Source organism: Aspergillus vadensis (assembly GCF_003184925.1).
Source record: "Aspergillus vadensis CBS 113365 unplaced genomic scaffold BO88scaffold_4, whole genome shotgun sequence".
Taxonomy (NCBI): Eukaryota; Fungi; Ascomycota; class Eurotiomycetes; order Eurotiales; family Aspergillaceae; genus Aspergillus; species Aspergillus vadensis.
This window is the reverse complement of record NW_020292042.1, coordinates 1,551,336-1,572,641: the sequence shown is the minus strand read 5'-3', so window position 1 is coordinate 1,572,641 and position 21,306 is coordinate 1,551,336. Positions and strand designations below refer to the sequence as shown.

General features: G+C 46.0%; 8 protein-coding genes across 8 annotated transcripts; 2 read left to right on the top strand and 6 right to left on the bottom strand.

Annotated features, from left to right (window-relative positions):
- Nucleotides 1–559: 559 nt before the first annotated feature.
- Nucleotides 560–926, bottom strand: BO88DRAFT_215898 (uncharacterized protein). The gene has a single exon (XM_025701957.1). The coding sequence runs from the start codon at nt 798–800 to the stop codon at nt 597–599; it is 204 nt and encodes a 67-aa protein (XP_025566239.1). The 5' UTR covers nt 801–926; the 3' UTR covers nt 560–596.
- On the bottom strand, nt 727–2,331 carry nap1 (histone chaperone NAP1; the record flags this gene model as incomplete). The annotated part of the gene is made up of 5 exons (XM_025706162.1): nt 727–892; nt 952–1,295; nt 1,349–2,062; nt 2,114–2,193; nt 2,283–2,331. Coding segments are annotated over 5 exons (1,238 nt in total), but the record flags the coding sequence as incomplete, so codon positions are not given.
- Nucleotides 2,332–3,267: 936 nt separating this feature from the next.
- BO88DRAFT_402665 (putative P-type ATPase) lies at nt 3,268–8,852 on the top strand. Its single transcript, XM_025706161.1, has 21 exons — nt 3,268–3,612; nt 3,666–3,705; nt 3,762–4,277; nt 4,330–4,668; nt 4,719–4,853; nt 4,903–4,969; nt 5,033–5,164; nt 5,216–5,565; nt 5,618–5,763; nt 5,815–5,922; nt 5,973–6,279; nt 6,343–6,496; nt 6,550–6,882; nt 6,931–7,019; nt 7,075–7,209; nt 7,294–7,526; nt 7,587–7,710; nt 7,765–7,810; nt 7,878–8,028; nt 8,091–8,239; nt 8,290–8,852. The coding sequence occupies exons 1-21, from the start codon at nt 3,524–3,526 to the stop codon at nt 8,574–8,576; spliced, it is 3,930 nt and encodes a 1,309-aa protein (XP_025566237.1). The 5' UTR covers nt 3,268–3,523; the 3' UTR covers nt 8,577–8,852.
- Nucleotides 8,787–9,004, bottom strand: BO88DRAFT_333395 (uncharacterized protein; the record flags this gene model as incomplete). The annotated part of the gene is made up of 2 exons (XM_025702762.1): nt 8,787–8,852; nt 8,915–9,004. The coding sequence occupies 2 exons, from the start codon at nt 9,002–9,004 to the stop codon at nt 8,787–8,789; spliced, it is 156 nt and encodes a 51-aa protein (XP_025566236.1).
- Nucleotides 9,005–9,473: 469 nt separating this feature from the next.
- On the top strand, nt 9,474–11,793 carry BO88DRAFT_215463 (CDC2/CDK family serine/threonine-protein kinase). Its single transcript, XM_025701956.1, has 8 exons — nt 9,474–9,825; nt 9,879–9,960; nt 10,017–10,113; nt 10,169–10,317; nt 10,367–10,394; nt 10,447–10,660; nt 10,711–10,905; nt 10,974–11,793. The coding sequence occupies exons 1-8, from the start codon at nt 9,716–9,718 to the stop codon at nt 11,752–11,754; spliced, it is 1,656 nt and encodes a 551-aa protein (XP_025566235.1). The 5' UTR covers nt 9,474–9,715; the 3' UTR covers nt 11,755–11,793.
- A 95-nt stretch (nt 11,794–11,888) lies between these two features.
- Nucleotides 11,889–14,388, bottom strand: BO88DRAFT_402662 (D-3-phosphoglycerate dehydrogenase). Its single transcript, XM_025706160.1, has 7 exons — nt 13,827–14,388; nt 13,457–13,764; nt 12,816–13,405; nt 12,718–12,760; nt 12,605–12,663; nt 12,466–12,547; nt 11,889–12,404 (listed from the first exon to the last, which is right to left on the bottom strand). The coding sequence occupies exons 1-7, from the start codon at nt 14,138–14,140 to the stop codon at nt 12,376–12,378; spliced, it is 1,425 nt and encodes a 474-aa protein (XP_025566234.1). The 5' UTR covers nt 14,141–14,388; the 3' UTR covers nt 11,889–12,375.
- A 324-nt stretch (nt 14,389–14,712) lies between these two features.
- BO88DRAFT_402661 (serine--tRNA ligase SES1) lies at nt 14,713–16,616 on the bottom strand. The gene is made up of 7 exons (XM_025706159.1): nt 16,454–16,616; nt 16,317–16,387; nt 16,052–16,213; nt 15,571–15,992; nt 15,425–15,515; nt 15,006–15,374; nt 14,713–14,948 (listed from the first exon to the last, which is right to left on the bottom strand). Exons 1-7 carry the CDS (start codon nt 16,584–16,586, stop codon nt 14,772–14,774), a joined length of 1,425 nt encoding a protein of 474 aa, XP_025566233.1. The 5' UTR covers nt 16,587–16,616; the 3' UTR covers nt 14,713–14,771.
- A 198-nt stretch (nt 16,617–16,814) lies between these two features.
- On the bottom strand, nt 16,815–21,097 carry BO88DRAFT_360432 (Rheb small monomeric GTPase RhbA). Its single transcript, XM_025703852.1, has 5 exons — nt 18,817–21,097; nt 18,545–18,764; nt 17,632–17,726; nt 17,446–17,574; nt 16,815–17,392 (listed from the first exon to the last, which is right to left on the bottom strand). Exons 1-5 carry the CDS (start codon nt 20,869–20,871, stop codon nt 17,153–17,155), a joined length of 2,739 nt encoding a protein of 912 aa, XP_025566232.1. The 5' UTR covers nt 20,872–21,097; the 3' UTR covers nt 16,815–17,152.
- Between the last annotated feature and the right edge of the window lie 209 nt (nt 21,098–21,306).

The following is a 21,306-nucleotide window of genomic DNA, read 5'->3' as shown; positions in this document are numbered from 1 at the left end:
ATTACTGCTATTTAGGTATTGATGATAATCAGAAGCTATCAAGGGGTTGTCTACTCTTCCCCAGAGACATACTTATACAAGAATGAATAGAACGGACAATTTTCTAGCTCATATGCAGCTGCGAGTCCAAATTGTGGCAGATGCTCTGCAGAGCATAGACAGTCTTACATCAACAGAAGATGGTGACAGAACAGGCGGTGAAGGAACACTAAGGATTAGCTAAGACGGACCAAACTATCTACTGTATGCACCATGCTACCCACTATGGGCGTAGAAGCAGCTTTTTCGTTCGTTTCGTATGAAGTCGCCGGTTTGGAAGAGCAAAACTTAGCGCTTTTGTTATTAGCAACAGTAGAAATTATGATTCTCTGGCCGCGAAGGGCTGTTTTTTTATTCTTCCCCCCAACACAGGGCCATGACGAGAGCAAGCCGACATACGACCTCTGTGTACTTCCCAAGTCTGGAGTAAGTTCATGCTTCGTATCGTTGCTTGGACACAATATTTGGATAGAAAGTGATTAGAAATATGTGTCACGCAACAAGACTAGCGATGCGCACGATGCCTTGAACAAGGAAACGCCAATGGATTAATTGCACTACAAAAGCGCTTCCCAAGACATTGGGACAACATTCTGAGGCAAGATTACTAGGCGGAAACAACAAGTCAAAAGGACCGGGAGTGGGAACAGTGACAAATAAATAATAAAATATGATAAAGTAAAGGCGAAAACATCGAAATGACATAAAAAAAGAAAAGGAAAAAACACCACTTGAGGGCTAGGCGTGATGAACTGATTCATGCATGCTCCGAGCTTGGTTTATTGAGCCATGCTGAAAATTCTCAGCTTTGTTTACATTCTGCCGCCTCCTTCTTTGGCTTTGAGGTGCCATCCTGTTCTGGTGTCAGCATGGACAGACGGTATAAGCAAGCGATGATCAATGAATGCGTACCTCTTCATCGGAGTCATCGTCAACATCCCGGTCGGATCTCCTCTCATCATCATCGTCTTCATCATCCTCATCCTCATCTTCATCGTCCTCGTCGTCGTATTCATCGGCATCCATATCGTCGCCCAGCTCTTCGAACTGAAGGGCCTCTCCCGTGAACCAGTCAATGGCTCTGGGGATGAGCTTCTCCTTGATGTCTTCACCGAGCTGATAATCGAGTTCGAGTCGCTCCTCGATATCAGTAGCAACGGTATCATCATCGTCAGTCGGGGGCTGAGGGGGGGAGAAGAAGTTGAAAAATGACTCCGTGGGGACGGTAATTTTGACAATCCGAGTCTGTTTCGTGTCTGAGAAATGTCAGCTACAGTGCACATTCGATAAATGCTATTTCGATACTCACTCTTGTTTCTCTGTTTCTTGCTCTCAATGCGGACAGTAAGATCTTTCTCAGCCTTCCAATCGATCTTAGTGCCTTCGGCGTGATCGTAGATGAAATCACCACCGTAGCCGTTTTCTTCCTTGTAGTAGTAGGTCTTCGAGATAGTCTTGTTTGTGAAATAGGCATTCTCCGAGAATTCGAAGATGAGACGGAAGCCTGGGCGGTCGAGGTATTCCATACGGATATCGACGAGATGTTTCAAAGCCTCTTCATCTCGCTCGGTGATCATTTCTGCGAGAGAAATCTGGTTCTTCATAGCTGAGAGCCAAAATTCAGGTATACCGGCAATTTGGGACTCCTGATCCTCTTCTTTGGTGGCCTCAGCATCATCTTTAGAGTCAACATCCTCTTCATCACCCTGTCCCGCTTCAACTTCACCATCCGTAGGCTCCGCGGCTCCGTTGACTATCGTGGAACGCCTCTGATACAAGGGAGTAAACTTCGCGAAATACTTCTTCTCGAGTTCCAGTACTTCTTCCTGAAACTGAGCTTCCAATTTAGCGTGCTCCTTCTGGATACCCTTCAGGCCAGCAACGCGCCGGCGGACTGACACGGGTAAAGATTCAATGTAGCCCGAAGAGCGGCCAACAAGAGATCCAAGTTTCCCCTGGATCATCGAAACGAGCCCGGGGTTGCGTGCAAATAGGGAAGCCGCCGTAGCATGGTCAAGAGACTCTATGATTGGTTTGTATGAGAAACGATCTCAAAGGAAATCAGGGATTTTACCTTCTTTGATACTAGCAATTCCAGGTTGCTGGGCATGGGAAGAAATAGGAGCATTGTTGGCCGGGGTATTTTGTGGTGTCCTGCAACCGTCATATCTTGTCAGAGATCAAAGAGCATAGCATACAACAAAATGTTTAAGAAGTTGGTAGTTCGATGAAGGGAGACTTACGGAGCCACTGGAAAGTCCGCTTTCTTATTCCTGATGGGCTCAGACATCTTGACAGTGCTGTTTAGGGGGGAGAGTGGGTAACGAGGAGATGGTTTGGTAGAGGGGTCTGGCGAAGAGAGTTAAGGAAGAATTTGATACGTTTCGCGAGGTCTGGAATAATACTGGCTTGGTGGGATCCTTAGCGCCCTTGGGCCGAGGGGCTTGGCGGGACGGGGGCGCTGGCTGTTGAGAACTTTTCAAAAGCTCCCAACAATACAGTATCAATTACTGGTGTCGGCAGGCCATGTGCTTTGTCATTCCAAGGCTTTTTTTTTTTATTTTAACTAGCTAACTAACTAGTTAATAATTACCATTATCTATCTCCTTAGTCAATAGTACAATATATGGTATAGCCTTCTATACTTCAGAGTAGTCAATGGCCTCGAAACTATGGCCTTCTAGTTCCAGAATACCGTAAATGCAGCGGAATCTACAAGTCTTCCTTAACTTTCCAATATTCACCACGGAGTAGTCCATACTACCTTGTCAAAATACAGATACACGACGAAACTCACTTTAGGGCTGTCCTTGCTGTATACGATGGTGTTATCCAAGCGCCCCAGAAACAGCTGGCGGAGGGAGGTTTGGGCGACGAGCAATTGAGAAGACACCAGGATGATATCATTTCACCAGAGTCATACGCGGCCATGGTCCTGCGGGTCATAGGCAAGTTAAGACTCCTTACCTCTGCTCCGACACTCGAGAGCAGGGCATATAGTAAACAGGTTACAAATGTAGTAGAGTGCAAGTTTCTTTGATACCCGATATTGGCCAATATGAGCTATGCTATTGGCTAATTCCTGGGTAGTATTGATATATCAAAAGTTTTGGCTGACAAGATTTTTTATCTACAGACAGCAAACTTTGTATGCGGATTGAGGAAGGATTCATAACTCGATGCGTACCGTGACAACATCCCGCCATCTAGATAGTCACGTGGAGATAAGACGTCAAGCCGGTCATAAAGAGCATCTTCGGACCATCACGTTAGTCCACGCACAAACACATATTGATAAATCAGACATCCTACGCAGTGTTAACTTTGATTGTTCAGCGTGACGAGATTGGTTACTTTTCGGCATGCGAAGAGTCAAATAAACCACTCTAATTTCCGTCCATTGCCTGTCGGTGTCAACAAAAATCGACCTCTATACGAAGTCGAAGCAGACCTTCAAAAGCGCATAGGAAGTAACATTATCAAGATGGAGTCTGATATACAACCACCACTAGAGGCTCAGTCACCCATATTTTCAATTGGGGCTGATCGTCGCCGCAATTCAATAAGAAGCAGGTTCTTCACACTAGACAATACCCTCGTGGTGGGCCTCACTGATGGTCTTCCAGCTATAGCGTTGTTTCAGACGTTGAAATGGCCCGCAATGAGGTGCGTTCAGATGCCGGCGAAGCTTGTGGAACAATGAACGTAACTATCTATACTAGATATATGACGGACCGATTTCAGAGAGTATCCCTTCCAGTGTTGTTTCCTTTTCCCACCGTCGGAACCGCAAGGATTCCACCACAAGCTTCACCTATTTCCAGGAAGATCAGGAACACCTGGACTGGCCAAACGAAGATACCATAGATGCTGAAAGTGACGTTGACAACTTATCTGATATTGAGGCGAACGAGTCAATTAGATCCTCTAAACGTCCGTCCTTTTCTAGAGACTCTGTTCAAGACCCTCTTCTACGAAGGTCTCTATCAGCTTCGTCGCGTGATTATTGCCATAGAGGCGATCAAAGGGTAAGCCAAAAGGTTCACATCGTTTCGGAAGACTTGACTATCGTGATTGCGGGCTTTTCGACGAGTCCTACCGGTCTGCTATTGTATTATCTGTCTTGCCTGTTGTCGCTCGGGGTTTTCTATCTCCTATTTCGTTGGTTTCCAAAATACCGAATCCGTTTGATGGGAATGCCAACACCTCTACAAACGTGTCAATGGGTTGTAATTGAGGTAAGCAATATTACATATGGAACAATAAAACCTTATCACTGAACTGGGCTAGGATCAATGGAATCAACTTGACATTCAGACCGTCCATACTGAAGTATACGGTCGTCCTCTCTCCACAGTCTTCAGTCCTAACTACGCGTCGTATGATGAGGACAATGATCCAACAATCTATCAATTGCGGTACATTGATTACAGATATCTTCGGCTTATTTACCACCCAGCCGATGACCAATTTTGTTTAATCGGTGGCTGGAAAGACCCTTCCTGGACGAACGCGAAAGGGATGAGAGCTGGACTGGATGCCGATGACCGTGATAGCCGTGAACAGGTGTTTGGCAAGAATCTCATTGATATTCAGCAGAAATCTGTTTTCCAACTTCTTATGGATGAGGTACTTGTTCACCGACGTTCAATGTTGGATTGGCATGCTCACTGTTCCAGGCTTTTCACCCATTTTATATCTTCCAACTTGCTAGCCTTGTCCTCTGGTCGCTTGACCAGTATTACTATTATGCGGTCTGCATCTTTTCCATCTCTGTGATAAGTATAAGTGCTACTATAATTGAAACCAAAGCAGTATGCTGTTCTTGCCAAACCAATGTGCTGGTGTGCTAACTCTATCTAGACAATGAACCGCTTGAGACATATTTCACTGTTTGAGTGTGATATCCGTGTGCTTAGGAACGGGTTCTGTAAGCCAATTTTTTAAAATCCTCCAATCCTGATGCAGGATTAACGTTCCTTTCTCCAAACAGGGAGATCTGTCCCCTCTCGGGAGCTTGTTCCGGGTGATGTTTACGAATTTTCTGACCCCTCCCTGAACTATGTACCTTGTGATTGTATATTGTTATCCGGGGATTGTATTGTGAACGAAAGCATGCTTACAGGTTCGAGTATCATCTCCCAAGGTTTTTAATGAGAATCTAATGGAGGTACAGGTGAATCTGTTCCTGTTTCTAAAGTCCCCCTGACAGACGATGCCCTCAAATATCTAAATTTGAGCGCACCCTCAATCCATCCCGCTCTTGCAAGACATTTCTTGTTCAGCGGTACGAAAGTAATTCGAGCACGTCGTCCCCAAGGCGTTGATGATGACGAAGCTATTGCTTTGGCAGTCGTTGTGCGAACAGGTTTCCTGACCACGAAAGGGGCCCTTGTTCGATCGATGCTCTTCCCAAAGCCTTCCGGCTTTAGCTTTTACCGGGACTCATTCCGATATATATCTGTTATGGCCATCATAGCGATTTTAGGTTTCGTGGCCTCGTTTGTCAATTTCATACGCCTCGGTGTAAGCATAACTTGGATGCCAAGAGATAATTACTGTAACTAACAAGATACAGCTTTCATGGCATTTGATCATCGTTAGGGCACTTGACCTGATCACAATCGTTGTGCCTCCGGCGTTGCCGGCCACGCTGAGCATTGGAACCAACTTCGCCCTCTCACGACTTAAGGCACATAAAATATATTGCATCAGTCCACAAAGGTTTGAAAATACACCAAGCCCCAAATGAGACTATGTTAAGCTTTTCGACAGGGTCAATGTAGGGGGCAAGTTGGATGTGGTCTGTTTCGATAAGACAGGTACTCTCACGGAAGATGGACTGGATGTACTAGGAGTGCGGATCGTGGACCACAATAGAAGGTTCATATGCGTGCACACTATACTTCATACATTTGCTTATCAGTTCGCAGGTTCTCCGACCTGCTCCCTAAGCTCTGTCTCGCTTCTCCGACATCATCATATACAAACAGCATTCAAGATATGAGCAGGTATAACAACACCCTTTACACCATGGCAACATGCCACTCCTTGAGAGTTGTGGACGGCGAACTTCTTGGGGACCCCCTAGATGTTAAAATGTTTCAATTCACCGGTTGGTCCTTCGAAGAAGGTGGTAGCCATGTTGAAGAAGCGGATTCCGAGACGATATTACCGTCAATTGCGAGACCACCAGTCAATGAAAACCCAACCAGTGCTTATCAGCGAAATAAAATAGAGGTCTGTACGCCCATTTGATGCTTATAAATGGCAAAGTGTTCGAATCTGACCATGCAAACCTAGGCACCACTAGAACTCGGCATTTTGCGTGCCTTTGAGTTCGTGTCACATCTCCGTCGAGCAAGTGTTATTGTACGCCAGTATGGTGACACTGGTGCTAGCACTTTCGTGAAAGGTGCACCAGAAAGTGTGAAGGCCATATGTCTTCCAAGCAGCGGTAAGGTTGCACCTGCTTAGGTTCTAATTTGAAGCTGATGCATGACTATGTAGTGCCTCACGATTTCGATGAGCTCCTGAGTAACTATACCCACAAGGGCTATCGTGTCATCGCTTGTGCGGCGAAATATGAACCAAAATTAAGCTGGATGAGAGTCCAGAAAATGGCCCGTGCTGATGCTGAAAGTGATCTGGAGTTTCTTGGCTTTATCATATTCGAAAACAAACTGAAACCAAACACGGCCGAAACTATTGCTGAGCTAAATAAAGCAGGGATACGCAACATAATGTGTACAGGTGATAACATATTGACTGCAGTAAGTGTTGCTCGCGAATGCGGACTAATTAGTGGAGATGAACAATGCTTTGTTCCTCGCTTCGTACAAGGTCAGCTGTCCTCACAAGGCGTCATTGCTATTATTAATCTTGCACCAGGTCATTCTCCTGAACATGCGTCCGATGACTGTCTTTGCTGGGAGAGTGTAGACAATCCAGCACTGAAGCTTAATCCAAGTACTCTTATGGTATGGTGTTTGATTCACCTTGAAAAGAAGAGTGGGCATGGCTAACGGCGAGAAGCTTTCGGTGGATTCGACGGCTGTAGACTTATCTATACCAGGCAATGCCTGTAGCCTCAGCCATTACACTCTCGCCATCAGCGGCGAGATGTTTAGGTGGATCGTGGACTTTGGGAGCGAGTTGCTTATCAAAAGGGTGTGTATACCGGCATAGGTCTACGAGTAGAGTTGGCGTTTTGTTGCGATATTGATTTTGCTTTCGTATTAACACTACTTGCAGGTTCTTGTGCGTGGAAAAGTGTTCGCGAGAATGTCACCTGATGAGAAACATGAACTAGTGGAGAAGCTTCAATCCCTAGACTATTGCTGTGGATTTTGCGGCGACGGTGCCAATGACTGTGGTGCATTAAAAGCCGCTGATGTCGGTGTTTCCCTATCAGATGCCGAAGCTTCAGTTGCTGCTCCATTCACCAGCCGCCGCTTCGACATATCATGTGTTCCGACGCTGATCAGGTACCAAACATTCGAACTAAACATATCAAATGTTGCATTGGACGTCTAACAAGGAAACAGGGAAGGCCGAGGTGCCTTGGTCACAAGCTTTTGCTGCTTCAAGTACATGAGCCTATATTCAGCAATTCAGTTTTCAACTGTCAGTTTCTTATACGCATCAGCGTCAAATCTTGGTGACTTCCAGGTGAATCTCGAGGTTCCTGAGAGACAATATATAACCTGCTAACAAAGCATGAAGTTTCTTTATATCGACTTATGCCTCATATTACCGATAGCGATCTTTAGTAAGTGTCTTAGCTGGATCAAGGATGTCAACCACCGGGTGAATTTTAGACTGACTCTGCTCACCAGTGGGATGGACCAAGCCAAACCCTGTATTATCGCGGAAACGACCCACTGCTGATCTTGTATCACGCAAAGTCTTAATCCCGCTGCTAGGTCAAATAATGATATGCATTCTGACTCAATTAATTGCATTTGAGACTGTGAAATCGCAACCCTGGTGGGTAACTTGGCTTTTCCTTAGCTCAAGCTTGCTTACAAGACAACCATTGACCTTCTTAGGTTTCAACCCCCTCAACTAGATCTCGAGGAAAGCAACATTGAGAATTCCGAGAACACAGTTCTGTTTTTGCTTTCCTGTTTTCAGTACATCCTGTCAAGTGTTGTCCTTAGCGTCGGACCGCCTTTCAGAAAACCGATGAGCTCTAACAGTCAGTCCCCCCAAGCATGTGTGATCGGCCATGTCACTAACAGAGTCTAGAACCATTTCTCTCTATGATAATTGTGGATTTGATGATATCCTGCTACATGCTGTTTACACCCTCACATTGGCTGAAGCGGGTCATACAATTGACGTACCTGCCGGAAAGTTTTGCGTGGTGGTTGCTGATACTTGCTGCCTTGAGCTTTTTGTTCTCTTGGTTGGCAGAAAGGAATCTCTTTCCTAGATTGGCTCATTTGCTAGGGCGCATGTACACAGTGTTGCGACCAGGTCACCCCAAAAAGCGTCGCCAGTACAAGGTACTACTCGAGGAAATGCAAGGGTAGATGGAATCCCACTTTTGCATATATCCTATTCTTATGATTGTCGTTATTCTGACTTGAAAGTTTGAGTGGATGGTTCCTTCAATGACGACAGAAAGCGAGGACCTTTGTGTTTACAACTCAATTGAGATATTTGATGTAATCCTCAAGAAAATCAACTGTCTTACATTCTCAACAAGCGAGACCGTACTCAGGTCGGAGAATATTCGGCAATCAATGGTCCCAAGGATGCTTCCAACCCAACAAAGCAGGACCGTCTTTCTTCGCCCTGTACATCAGCTATAGATCCGCAAAAAGTGATGGTTAGCACTATTCGCCATATAATCGCGTGAGATTCGTACAAAGAACCACATGCTAGCTCCCAATGCAGTCGCGGTGAAACGATAGAGAGGTCGAGCGGGATGAATATGGATTGGGTGGTTTGCAGCCATATCTGTACGTAACAAGTCAGTCCCAGGCAATAAAAGGATTAAAAAAGGGGTGATAGAAGATTCGACGTGCATACTTTTCTGCCGTTTGAGGACCTTATGTATCAGGACTGGGGTTTGAAGAAAGGTAAATCAATAGCAGTGAGGGATCGGTACGGACTAGATGGTTAGCATTACATAATCACGTGATACCAAGAATTCTGCTCCAGGTAACAGCCGGCACGGTTTGAAGTCAGGGACAATCTATCTTCCTTCGTACCATCTCAGCTAGTGAGATCATGATCGTCATCCAGTAAAATTATACGTTGAATTATCGGAGCACTATGATAGCTCTGGCTCTTATACGAGCGAACGGATCACGTCCCATACTACCTTGAAAACAACAGTCTTCTACAGTCTTCCTGCTATCAATCTGATATTGTTAGGTATTCACAAATTTCTTTCTGATACAAGCCATATATTTATTTGGCTATCACACAACAGTTTCTCGAGAAGTGTGACTCAGCCGAGCTTTTTTACTCTAGAAAAATCGCAGTGGTCAAGGATCCGCGCGACCTTCGCCTTTGCCCTGACGCTAACAAATCATACCTTGTATTGCAACGCGGTTCGAGCATTGTATCGGGGAGATAGAGCCTCACATTTGTCCCGATCTTGCACGGTTGGCATTATCATTTGCATATATGATCACTTTGGTGAGGAGAGTGTGGGTAGAAAATGGTCATAGTATCTCTCGAGAGAGACAGCAATGGCAACAACCGATTCCATGGGTGCACTAGCATACGTGAGTTTGAATTCTTGGGTAAGCTTGGTGAGGGTACTTTTGGGTGGGTTTCAGAAAGCCTTTACAACAATGTGTTCTCAAACTGAATATCTACAGTGAGGTCTACAAAGCGAGATCGAAAAAGGACAATGCTGTCGTTGCTCTCAAAAAGATACTCATGCATAATGAGAGAGACGGGGTAAGATGACCGACTGGGAGCACCGCATTAGTAGATGCTAATCGATGCCCTCGAAGTTCCCCATAACCGCGCTTCGTGAAATTAAACTTCTCAAGATGCTGTCTCACACTAATATCCTACATCTTAAGGAAATGGCAGTCGAACGGAGTAAAGGTAAGTAAAACTTCCTACCGCAAATCGAAACGTGCTTATACCAGCACAGGGGAAGGACGTAAAAAGCCAAGCATGTACATGGTAACGCCTTATATGGAGCACGATCTCTCAGGCCTTCTAGAGAATCCTGCCGTTCAGTTCACTGAAGCTCAAATCAAGTGTTATATGCTTCAGCTTCTTGAAGGTCTTAGGTATTTACATGAGGTACTAGTTCTTGAGAATTATTTGAGATCTCTGCCCTAACTTGTTATAGAATCGTATATTACATCGAGACATGAAGGGTCGGTGAACCAAAAAGCAGCAATACAGCCTCTCCGACTAACCACCTGATAGCTGCCAACCTCCTTATTAGCAATAGAGGCATACTTCAAATTGCTGATTTCGGATTGGCCCGACCATATGAAGAGGCCCCTCCTCAGCCTGGGCGAGGCGGTGGAGAAGCTCGAAGGGATTATACTACGCTCGTTGTGACCCGATGGTATCGCCCCCCTGAATTGCTTCTACAACTCCGGCGTTATACGACAGCTATCGACATGTGGGGCGTTGGGTAAATCAATTATCCCGATCTCCGTGGTGATGTTAGTCTAACACTCGCAGATGCGTCTTCGGGGAAATGTTCAAAGGAAAACCGATCCTTGCCGGGAGTAGCGACCTCAACCAGGCGCAGATGATTTTCAGTCTTGTAGGCTCGCCTACAGAAGAGACTATGCCAGGGTGGTCTTCACTACCAGGGTGTGAGGGAGTGAAGAATTTTGGTAACAGACCGGGAAACTTACGTGAAGTATTCAAAGAGTATCGTCCCCCCTCCAAAAAGACCAGTTGAATGGGAAACTTCGAATATGTGCCTAACCTCTTCTCAGACAAGGTCCTATAGCGATTTCCTTGCTTAGTGAGCTTTTGAAGCTCGACTGGCGGAAGCGGATCAATGCTATCGATGCTTTGAAACATCCTTACTTTTCTAGCCCACCACTACCTGCTCGACCTGGAGAGTTACCTTCTTTTGAAGACTCCCATGAGCTTGATAGGAGAAGATTCCGTGGGCAAAAGGCACCCATGCCACCGGCACCTGCAGGAGGTGCTGTAGGGATCGTTGGCCCAAATGGAAGTTGGGCAGGTGGTTCAGGGAACAGAACAGGCGTCGAAAGTCGAAATAGTCGTCTTCCAAACGCAGCCCGTGGTACTTGGAATAACGGGGCTCAGGCAGTCCCTCCACAGCGCTCTTATGACAATCGTAACTGCGAAATGCACGCAGCTCGATCGAGGACAGGTGGGGAGGATTTCAGCCAAGGAGCCTGGCACCGAGGGGGGTTGCCACCTCGTCCGCCAACGTCAAACCACCAGATGTGGTCTTCCGGTGGCATAGGTAGATTGGGACGCGACAGAAGCCACCAGGCTCGCGGGCGGTCTGAAGGGAACCTAGACTCCTACATTCCAAGCTATGCTGGCGGAGGCGAACGCCCCTGGGAGAGAGACCACAATTGGGGCTACAATACGGATCGGCGTGACATCAACAATAGTGACTCAGCCTACCAACCTGTGCGAAGAGACTTTTCGCGAGAAAACCCGGCAAGACGAAGGAGCCGTAGCCCCTGCTCTAGGGAAGGCGGTCGTGATGCAGCTAGAACATTCCATCGCAGGTGATTCGGTTTCACCTGTGCCACCATGGCCCTGCAATCGCTACTAATTGTACGATACCTTGTCATTGACTGATCGCAGAAATCACAACGCCAGTTCATTGGATTGGTAACATGTGGGCTTAGAATTAGTAGCAAACACAGCAAAATATTTTGGCATAAATTCTATATATAGCATGTATTCAAATAAGGGCTCAAGTGGTTTTATCACTTTCTCGTTCACACTGGCGAGAAAGATAGCTAATAACGGAAAGAAAGTGATATTACTAATAGAAATAGAAATAAAAGTAGAGAAGGAGCAGCGGTGTTGAATGTTCTGCCGACAGGCTGGCATTGTAGGCTAACTTGTTCTCTCATGTCCAAGGAGCACGAGGAAATCTTGAGTCGGAGTGATAAACCCGTAGAAAGCTCGCTAGCGTATCACGGGTTTGAATCAAGTTTAAGAGGAAATTGTACTGACAGCTTCATTGGACGAGTGCCGTTGAGGGACCTCTGCCGCATAAGAAATGAACAAGGTTCGCAACTAAGTTTGTGATTCCCTCCCGTTTCTAGATCCTTTCGGAGAATCGGTGGTGACCTGCCCGCCTATACCTTCTAGTCATAGGTATAAGCACAAGAGAGGGGCGCTTTAATACAAGATGCGCGTCATAATTCGAGCTAGAGTAAATGATCAGTCAGGAAAGTCATAAAGGTGATATCGAAGAAAGAAATTTCGTACATCCGAGGCTTTCAAGTCTCTCGTACAAGTCCTTGATTGTCATGTTGTCGACACTGCTGATATCGGCCATCAAGTATGCCACCTAATATAGTCAGCCTCGCATCGCACTGTTTAGAAATGCCAATACATAACAACATACATCACCTCTGCTATCAGTCATTTGCTTGTCAACATTGTGATCACCAAGAATCTCGTTGACTGGAGGTCATCAGCAAAGCACCCATTAGTCTGGTTTCGTAGAAGGAAACCTACCTTTTCGCAAAACACCCGGAACGTTCTGATGAATGAAGATGACCTAATCCAAAGAGTTAGCCATTATTCGAAGTCGATAACTCTGTTGCTGTACTCACTCGGGCATGGTTGGGTTCATCCATCGTCAGAGACCGCAGAGCAACCTCCGGCAGGTTTACGGCCCCCAGTGTTGTGCCCTCGTTAACATATCTCACCAAGGCTTCTGCCACCTCAACGCCAATCGCACGCTGCGCCTCCTCTGTGCTACCACCAATATGTGGCGTGAGGATCAAGTTCTTGAGACCCCTGAGATCCGTTGCCCAGTCATTGAGGCTTTGGTTGAAATAATCACCATTTCCGGCTGGCTCATTGGGATAGACATCCAGAGCGGCACCCGCCACTTTGCCGGACCGCATTGCATGGATTAGAGCAGGAATGTCCACGACACTTCCCCGACTGGCATTTATCAGATAACTGCCAGGTTTCATTTGCTCAAACTGGGCTTGTCCTATCATGTTCCGTGTCTCCGGGAGCTCAGGAACATGGCACGTGATGAAGTCCGACTCAGACAAAAGAATTTCAAGGGTTGGTACTTGGCGAGCAGTACCCAATGCCATCAAGTTCACTACGTCGTAAAAAATAACAGACATGCCCATGGCCTCTGCTAGAACCGACAGTTGAGCGCCAATGTGACCATATCCAATTATGCCTAGAAGGGAACATTAGCCTACAGCAAACAATGGTAGAATCAAGAAAATACCAAGGGTCTTTCCGCGGATTTCCCAGCACTTGTTGCTCACTTTGTTCCATGTGCCGTTATGCATCTCATTGGAACGGTCACCCAGTTGACGGGCAAGAGCAATGATTTCAGCTATAACCAATTCTGCGACACTACGGGAATTGCTAAACGGTGAGTTGAAGACCGCAATTCCATGTTCGGCTGCATATTGTAGATCAACCTGGTTCGTCCCGATGCAGAAACAACCAATAACAATAAGATTCCGAGCTTCTTTTAGTACACGAGCGCTCAGCTTGGTCTTCGAGCGAATCCCGATCACATGTACATCTCTGTTCATGGGGGAGGCAAGTCAGACAGAAACTAGAGCTGAAGCAGATTCAATGATACTAACCGAATTTTCTCGATGAGTTGATCTTCCGGAAGGGAAGATTTAAGGAATTCCACCTGATAACCCTGTTTGGTAAGGATGTCCCTACCCGTTTGGTTGACGTTTTCCAGGAGCAGGACCTTGATATCCTCCGTGGCGAACGGCTTCAGATGCTTTGCATTTGCTAGCGGTATCGTACGGCTTCCAAAAGCTGAGCCACCATGGCTGGAGGGAGCAGACTGGAAAGAGGCGGTAGGAGAGGTGGAGAAATTCAAGCTTTGTGAAGGGTTGAGATTCAATCCCTCTTGGACATTTATGTCCCTTGCAGATGTAGCCATTTGGTGAGATTTGGTATAAGAGAACAGAGGGTGAAAGAGTATTCTGTTACGTTAGAAAATAGAGGGCACAAGAAGTAGTGGTATATCCCAAAAATCTAAGTTGAGTGAACAGTAAGACCACAAGGGGGTACTGAAATTTAAAACCTCCGGAACCGGACTTGAACAGAGGCGTTCCACATTCTTTGTGACTAACACCTCATCTGGCGTTATGATCTGTTTGAGTCATCAATTGGCACAGCAATTGTTTGGCCAGTTACTTTTTGGAGGGGCAAGCAACAGCGGGGCCGAAACAACCCCTCTTGGTCCGTATCCACACAAATATCGCATGATTTCTAACTATCTACTCTGTACTTTGTATACAATGTTACCTTGGACCATGAGAGGCGCCATATTGTGTGAGATAATTTTAGGAGGCTGAGCGATTGGCCAAAAATAATTTAATTGATTGTACCTTGTACTCTATATCATCCAACTGTCATGGCATATGCAATAACAGTGGTCTTCTGACCCAGGTGACTAGGATCTCGCTGTTACCGCTTTCACTTTTTTGGGGGGGTTATCGAGATGCTCACATAACAGTCATGGTCCCGCTAATTGATCTCGTCTAGAAGTAACATTTGACTGGCCAGATTTAAACCTGAAGGCCCTCCAGTTTCTTCGCAGTCTCATCTGCACCGCTCACAGCCTTCGTAGTCTGCTTGGCTTTGTTTTTGTTGGAAGTACTATCTTTCGGCAGCTCTTTGGAATATGGGATAAACTCGGGAGCGCCCGGGATATACTTTCTCAGAGGCTCCGGCACAATAATACCCTATCACATTATCAGTATCATCAACCATCAGCAGGTGGGTTCAAGATCATGGCGTACATCATCTGTTTGGTAGTTTTCAAGCACACAGCAGAGCGTACGTTCGGTTGCACACAGAGTCGCATTCAAGGCATGGACATAGGACTTCTTCACATCAGTGGCCTTCTTCGTGCCATAGCGAATCTCTAGGGCCCTGGATTGATAATCGGTACAGTTGGAGCAGGATACTAGTTCCTTGTACTCTCCTTGGAATGGAAACCACGCTTCGAGGTCATACTTCTTCGAGGCGGCATTGTTCAATGCCCCCGAAACAATAGCGACAACCTGGTACGGTAGGCCAAGAGACCGGTAGAACTCTTCCGAAGTGGCCATCATTTCGTCAAATGCTTGCCACGAGTCTTCCGGTTTCGTGAGAACAAATTGTTCGATCTGGGCTGAATTAGCATGACAAGCAATATGGGTAACCTAGGGCTTATCACCTTCTCGAACTGATGGACACGGAAGATTCCCCATGCATCCTTACCATGAGCACCTGCCTCTTTCCGGTAGCAAGTGCTATATCCAGCGTACCTGCATGCTAGTTAGCCTGAGGGAGAAGTTGACTAAAGATGCTCGGACCACCAACTTGATTGGGAGATCTTTATCTTGCAGCCATTCTCCGTCATGTAAGGCTGAAAGTGGTTGCTCTGACGTAGCGATTAGGTACTTGTCGGTGGACTTGTCTTCACTTTCCGTGACTTTGTAGAGCTCCTCGTCGAACTGTTCAAGCTGGGCGGTCTTCGCCATCATGTCCTTGAGCATGAACTGAGGGGGTTGGTTAGGCTTGTAGCCTTTACCCCAGAGGAATTCCAAGCCATAGTTTATGAGCGCGAGATTGAGAAAAAGCCCATAACCTGTCAAACAATAGCCGCGGTGGCCAACCACTTTGACACCACGCTCTGAATCGAACCCATCGAGACGAGTGAGAACTTCATGGTGCGAAAGACAGTTGCGCTTCTCGACCTTCACATTTTCGGGCGCCCACGTCCTTATCACGGCGTTATCGTCCTAACAGCAGTCCTTTCGGTTAAATGAGTCTCTCGTGTCAGACTGAGTATAATACATACTTCATTGTTGCTCACGGGAACAGAGTCATGAACAAGGTTGCCAATGGTCCGAATTTTGCCGTCTCTTTGCTTTTCCTTCTGGATAGCAAGTTCCTCGGCGTCCTTCTTGCGCCTCTCGAGGTCGGCTTTCTGTTCCATCAGGTCATTTGCGTCTTCCTTGTTCTGTTTCAAAATCATAAGTCAATTTCCTGTCACCGCAATAAGGGATATAATAGAAGAACTAAATAAGATTATAATTGAAATTATATTTAAGATAGATGCGAACCTTCTTTCTCTTGCCAATTTCTTTTTGAAGGGCATTAAGCTGGGAGTTTATTTGCATAACCTCATACCGTGCTATAAGATATCCGAGATCAGCTGTTTAGAATATCAAACATCTGTGATAAAGCAAGAATAGCATACCACGCCGCGCCTCTTCGTAGAGGGAGAGAACCTCATCAACGACACTCTCCGGGGCGTAGCGTTTCCGTTGGCTCTCTTTGATTTTGTTCGGGTTGCCACCGCGATCACTGATGAAGTCTGCCAGATCAAGCATGATGAACGATTTTTTTTTTGTACAATACAAATATTTAGCGTCCCAAGATCCAACTAGGGAGGACAGAATAGCGGCGACAGTTGGCGGGGAGGACAGCTTGTAATAAGTAGGGAAGGAGGGGCTAGAGAACTCGGTTGGTGTATCATCAAATGGAGGGGCAGAAATTTAGGGGCTCGACCGATTGGGTATAGCATACTCATACTAATGAAACTTAGTCGGCCACTCTGCCCAAATTGCATCTGTTATCTAACTGTCTCGGATCCTGCCTTCCCACCTCTTCCTTTGTTATAGGACTTGATACAAAACACAGCTTTGATGTCCTGGGAGATAAACTACTGTGTATTAGATTATGTAACAGACAAAGACAGTACTTGAGAAATCGAGTGCCGAAAGAATCACAGCTGCGCCAGTGAAGAGCTGCAAAGAAACGTATCCCAGAAATACAACAACCTAGGCTAATCAACAGCCGTGTTGCCTCTCCGAGAAACTGGAAGTGATATCCAAACGAGGCGTAGCCATTTTTGACCACCTAGGTCAATGCCTATCCTGCTACATCATAGGCCTTATCACATTACGGCGCATTTGTTGCCTCCTGCCGGCTGTGATGGGTTTTGCGACTTTTCGATTTCCCCAATCATTAAGTCAAACGCTTTCGCAACATTATAGTCGAGACGAGCACTAGCCTCAGTAAATGCACAATGGAATTCTTCACAAAGCTGCCGGCCTTCATCTAGAGACACCTGGCGTTGCTCAGATTTGAGATCGCTTTTATTTCCGACAAGCACAAGGGGTACATGATCGGCACCCTTATTTCATGTCAGCTACTAAAGTGGCTGCAAGGTCCGAATTGGTTACTCACAAGATGGTTCAAAATCTTGTCACGTATGACCCTCACCATGTCGAACGACTGACGTGAAGCCACCGAGTAGACAATAATATACCCATGTATTCCGATGAAATGCTTGGAGTTCAATATACTGTACTCGTCCTGTAGCAGTATTAGCCACCCACAGGACTGTAGGCTCAGGCCCAATTTTCTCCATACCTGACCAGCTGTGTCAACGATTTCAGTGGCATAATCTTGGCCATTGTATTTGATGATTCGACTGAACGTGTTTTCGATCGTCGGATAGTAGCTTTCTACAAAATGATGTTCAACAAATCGAACTGTAAGAGAAGATTTACCTAGATAATATTTTAGTAAACATGATGCGATCGAAAGAGTAAAGGATTTTCAAAGAGATAGGAGGCCATACCCACAGAGCGACTGCCAACAATAGCTATTTTGCGCTGCTTCGGTGCACTAGGCATCTTCTAGAGTACGGAGCGGGAAAGTGGCTATAAAATATAAGGCGATTCTTGCGGAAGTTGGTCAATGAATTAGAAATTTTTGCGCACAAAGATATAGGCTTCTCGAGGTCATTAACAGGTATCTAAGCACGAACCCACGGTTTGTTAGAAGCCTCTGTGGTCAAACTTTGTTAATTGTGTAGCACCCTTATGATAGGGATGGCAATCAGATCACAGATGAGCTCACCCGGGAGTGGCGAATGGGCAATCCAGGAGCGCAAACAAGTCAAACGCAACTAAAACAGAGCTAAGTACCAGAAACGCTATTATGTCAAAACAATATTTATGTTTACAACGGGACCACAGCAAACAATTCGGATGGCAATTTGATAGAAGAAGTACGATAAATACAGAAAAATATATGTATATGTTGTCAAAGAAATGTTGTTACTTGTGTTTTACCAGTCTCCAGTGCCAGTAGCAATCAACAAAGGCCGCTCATAGCGACCATTGCAAGAATAGGTCTTTATTGTTACAGTTCGCACATGAAATAACTACTGGGCTGAATGTAAATCGAAATTGCATATGAATATCTCGGCGCTTCATTTATAGACGTGCTTTTTGGCGTATCTGATTCAGGACTTCCTTCAAGCGTGTTGTAGATTTACCTCCATGTTCTCCCGAACTCTCAAAAAGCTGCGAATCTTGCTCAACCTTCTGGTGAAACTTTAAGAATTCTTCTGCCGTTGATAAGACTAGTGTAAGACCTTCGCCACGAATTGATTTCCTGATTTGATTCAGTGCCTCCTCATTGAGACACAAGGTAGCCAAGACAATCGAGAGGTATCCAATCACAACATTATAATGCACTTCGGACACAGAGCGCGCCTTATTTAATTTAGCTCAATGTGTTCTGGAATTGAAAATGATATACTCTTACCTGGTCAACAAATGCAAGCCCCGCGGAAAAATGCTGGAGAAGTAATTGGAGTAGTGACGTAGAATCAGAGACAGGATTGAGAAAAGCAGCTCGTGAGAGCTCGCTTTTTTCCGACAAGTTTATGAGCACACCCAAAGCTAAAATGTTGGCATTTAAAGATCCATTTTTATCCACATTGCGATTCATGGATGCACCAGACAACCCAGTAGTGGCAAGTTCCACAAAATCCGAGACCATGTCAGGAGTAGCAAATTCTTCGCATAGCGAAGGCACATTATTTGTGAGGTTGAGGATAACCCTGGCATATAACATAGGAATCTGCTTACTCCGATCGAACTGACAAAATGGCATAAATTTACCGTGATTCTCGAAAAGCAGCCGGGGAAACTTGTGATGATAATACGCTGGTGTTCCCGGTAACATCGAGTGAGATTCCAGAATCAAGAATGACAACCTTGATAACTCATAGCTCTCGAGACTCGCTCTGGATGTTGCATTGTCACGCTGTGTTATCAGCAACTCGACGATTTGTTCCGTTAGCGTCGCTGGCAAAGGTTCAATGTCGTCCCCCTTCTTGAGGAAGATAGAGAGGCAGAATTGGATGCACGAAAGTGTCACCAAGCAGGGAGAAAGGCTCGGCGATGGGGACGCATTGAAAAGAACAGAGGAAATCTGAGGCAATGTCTTTTTGAGAGATCTTTGCACGACCTTGGACAGGCTGGTGGTTCCCTCAGCTGCCATATTTGTGATGTCGTCGGTCATAGTAAGGAGCTTGTGAGACATTCGCAGGATTATGGCCCAGAAAGATCTCAGGCTTGTGTGAGAGAAAAGACCATTCGAGCAGATGAGTCTAAATGCACACAAAGCCATGGACGTCATGAGAACGTTTTGATCATCCGCTATGCACCTGACAAGCCGTTCATTGAAACCATATTCAGAGAAGCGACGCACAAAGGCATGCTCAAGGAGTTTTGTGCATAGCTGTGCGAAGCTACCACATTTCCCAGAGAGAGAGTTATTTGGATCCTCAATGTCTTCAAATATCACCTCAACTGACTCCCGAAACCGTGCGTTATCTCCAGCCTGTCTAAGCTCATGTATGCTACGGACAGGTCTAGACTCCATTTCTTCGTCGTCACTAACCAAATTCTGGTTACCATCTTTGTTTGTGATGTGTGCCAGACCTGCATCACCAGGAGGTGGCGAGGATGCCGAAGTGTCCCGCTGTTCAAGAGCTGTCAAGCTCAGAGGATTACCCAAGAAAGATCGTTGGCGTGCATAAGTGATCCTAGAGCCCCGTATTCTGGAAAGCATCGGAGTGTCCGCTTTGATAGCCTTTCCAGAACTATGACTTGTTACTTCATCTGGATATTCACAGTGACTTGCGCGAGGGATGTCGGTTTCTTGCAGAGGTCGGGAGTTGTCTGACTGTATGTTTTCAGCTACATTCAAGTCAGAACCACTCGGCCTAGTCTCCTTGGACGGTACTTCTATACCTAGCAAATCAACCAGTCTCTTTCGAGCAGAGACAGTCGTCCTGTCATGCCCAGCTTCCGCCAAAGTCTGGTTGGGGATGCTACCGTCTGAGATGGGCTGTTCTTCAATGCGAAGCCGACGTGATACAGACGCAGCTGGGTTGTAAGGAAACTCTGATGCTCTGCGTTCAATATGGGATTCCTTCAGAGGACTGCAATTCCCTTCAATATCATTAGACTTGTAAGCAACATCAGCCGCACAATCATATATAGGCTCAGAAATATCCGAGGCTGCGTCATCGCTATCGCGTACGTCAATCTGGTCAAGGACTGGCCGTGACTGCTCCGCATGCATATACCTCCTCTTCTTTCGACTGCGCTCGGATTGGTACAGGCCTCTATTCGAAGGAGTAAAAGGCTCTTGGGCTAGATGATAGCCTGCAGATCCACTGCGTTTGTTAAAAAGTGTCGGAGGTCCAGTTGTAGCTTTATCCGCTTGCGATCGAGTGCCAGGGGACGCTGCCGCTGATGAACGGCCAGGCTTCCCCGAAGCTCTCCTGGCCGTATCTTTCTGGGGCATTTAGGAGAAGTACTTCCAATCAACTGCGCATGAATCTATTATCTCCCAAGCGTAGCGGGGTGCAAGGCGCTCGATTAGGTTGGTAACATCCAGATCTTCTTGTAGTGCCAAATTTATGTAGTGGACTATGTTTCAAAGGCAGGTATGAGATCGTGTCGGAACGCACCATATATTGGACAGCCGAATAGATGACTAGACTACAACATCGCACTATGTACTATCTGGTACTCCGTACAATGCAAGCTTCCGAGGTTGGCTTGACCCACCATGTTAATTGGTACTACTTCGTATGAATACCTTACTAATATCCGCTGATTCTGTCAATCACGGGACTGGCTCAACAGCTTCCGAAAGGTCAAATTCTTGAAATGAATGCTCAATGTAATTCTGCACTTGTCCATATGAACTAGGTCCTTTGTTATACAGTCAGAACTT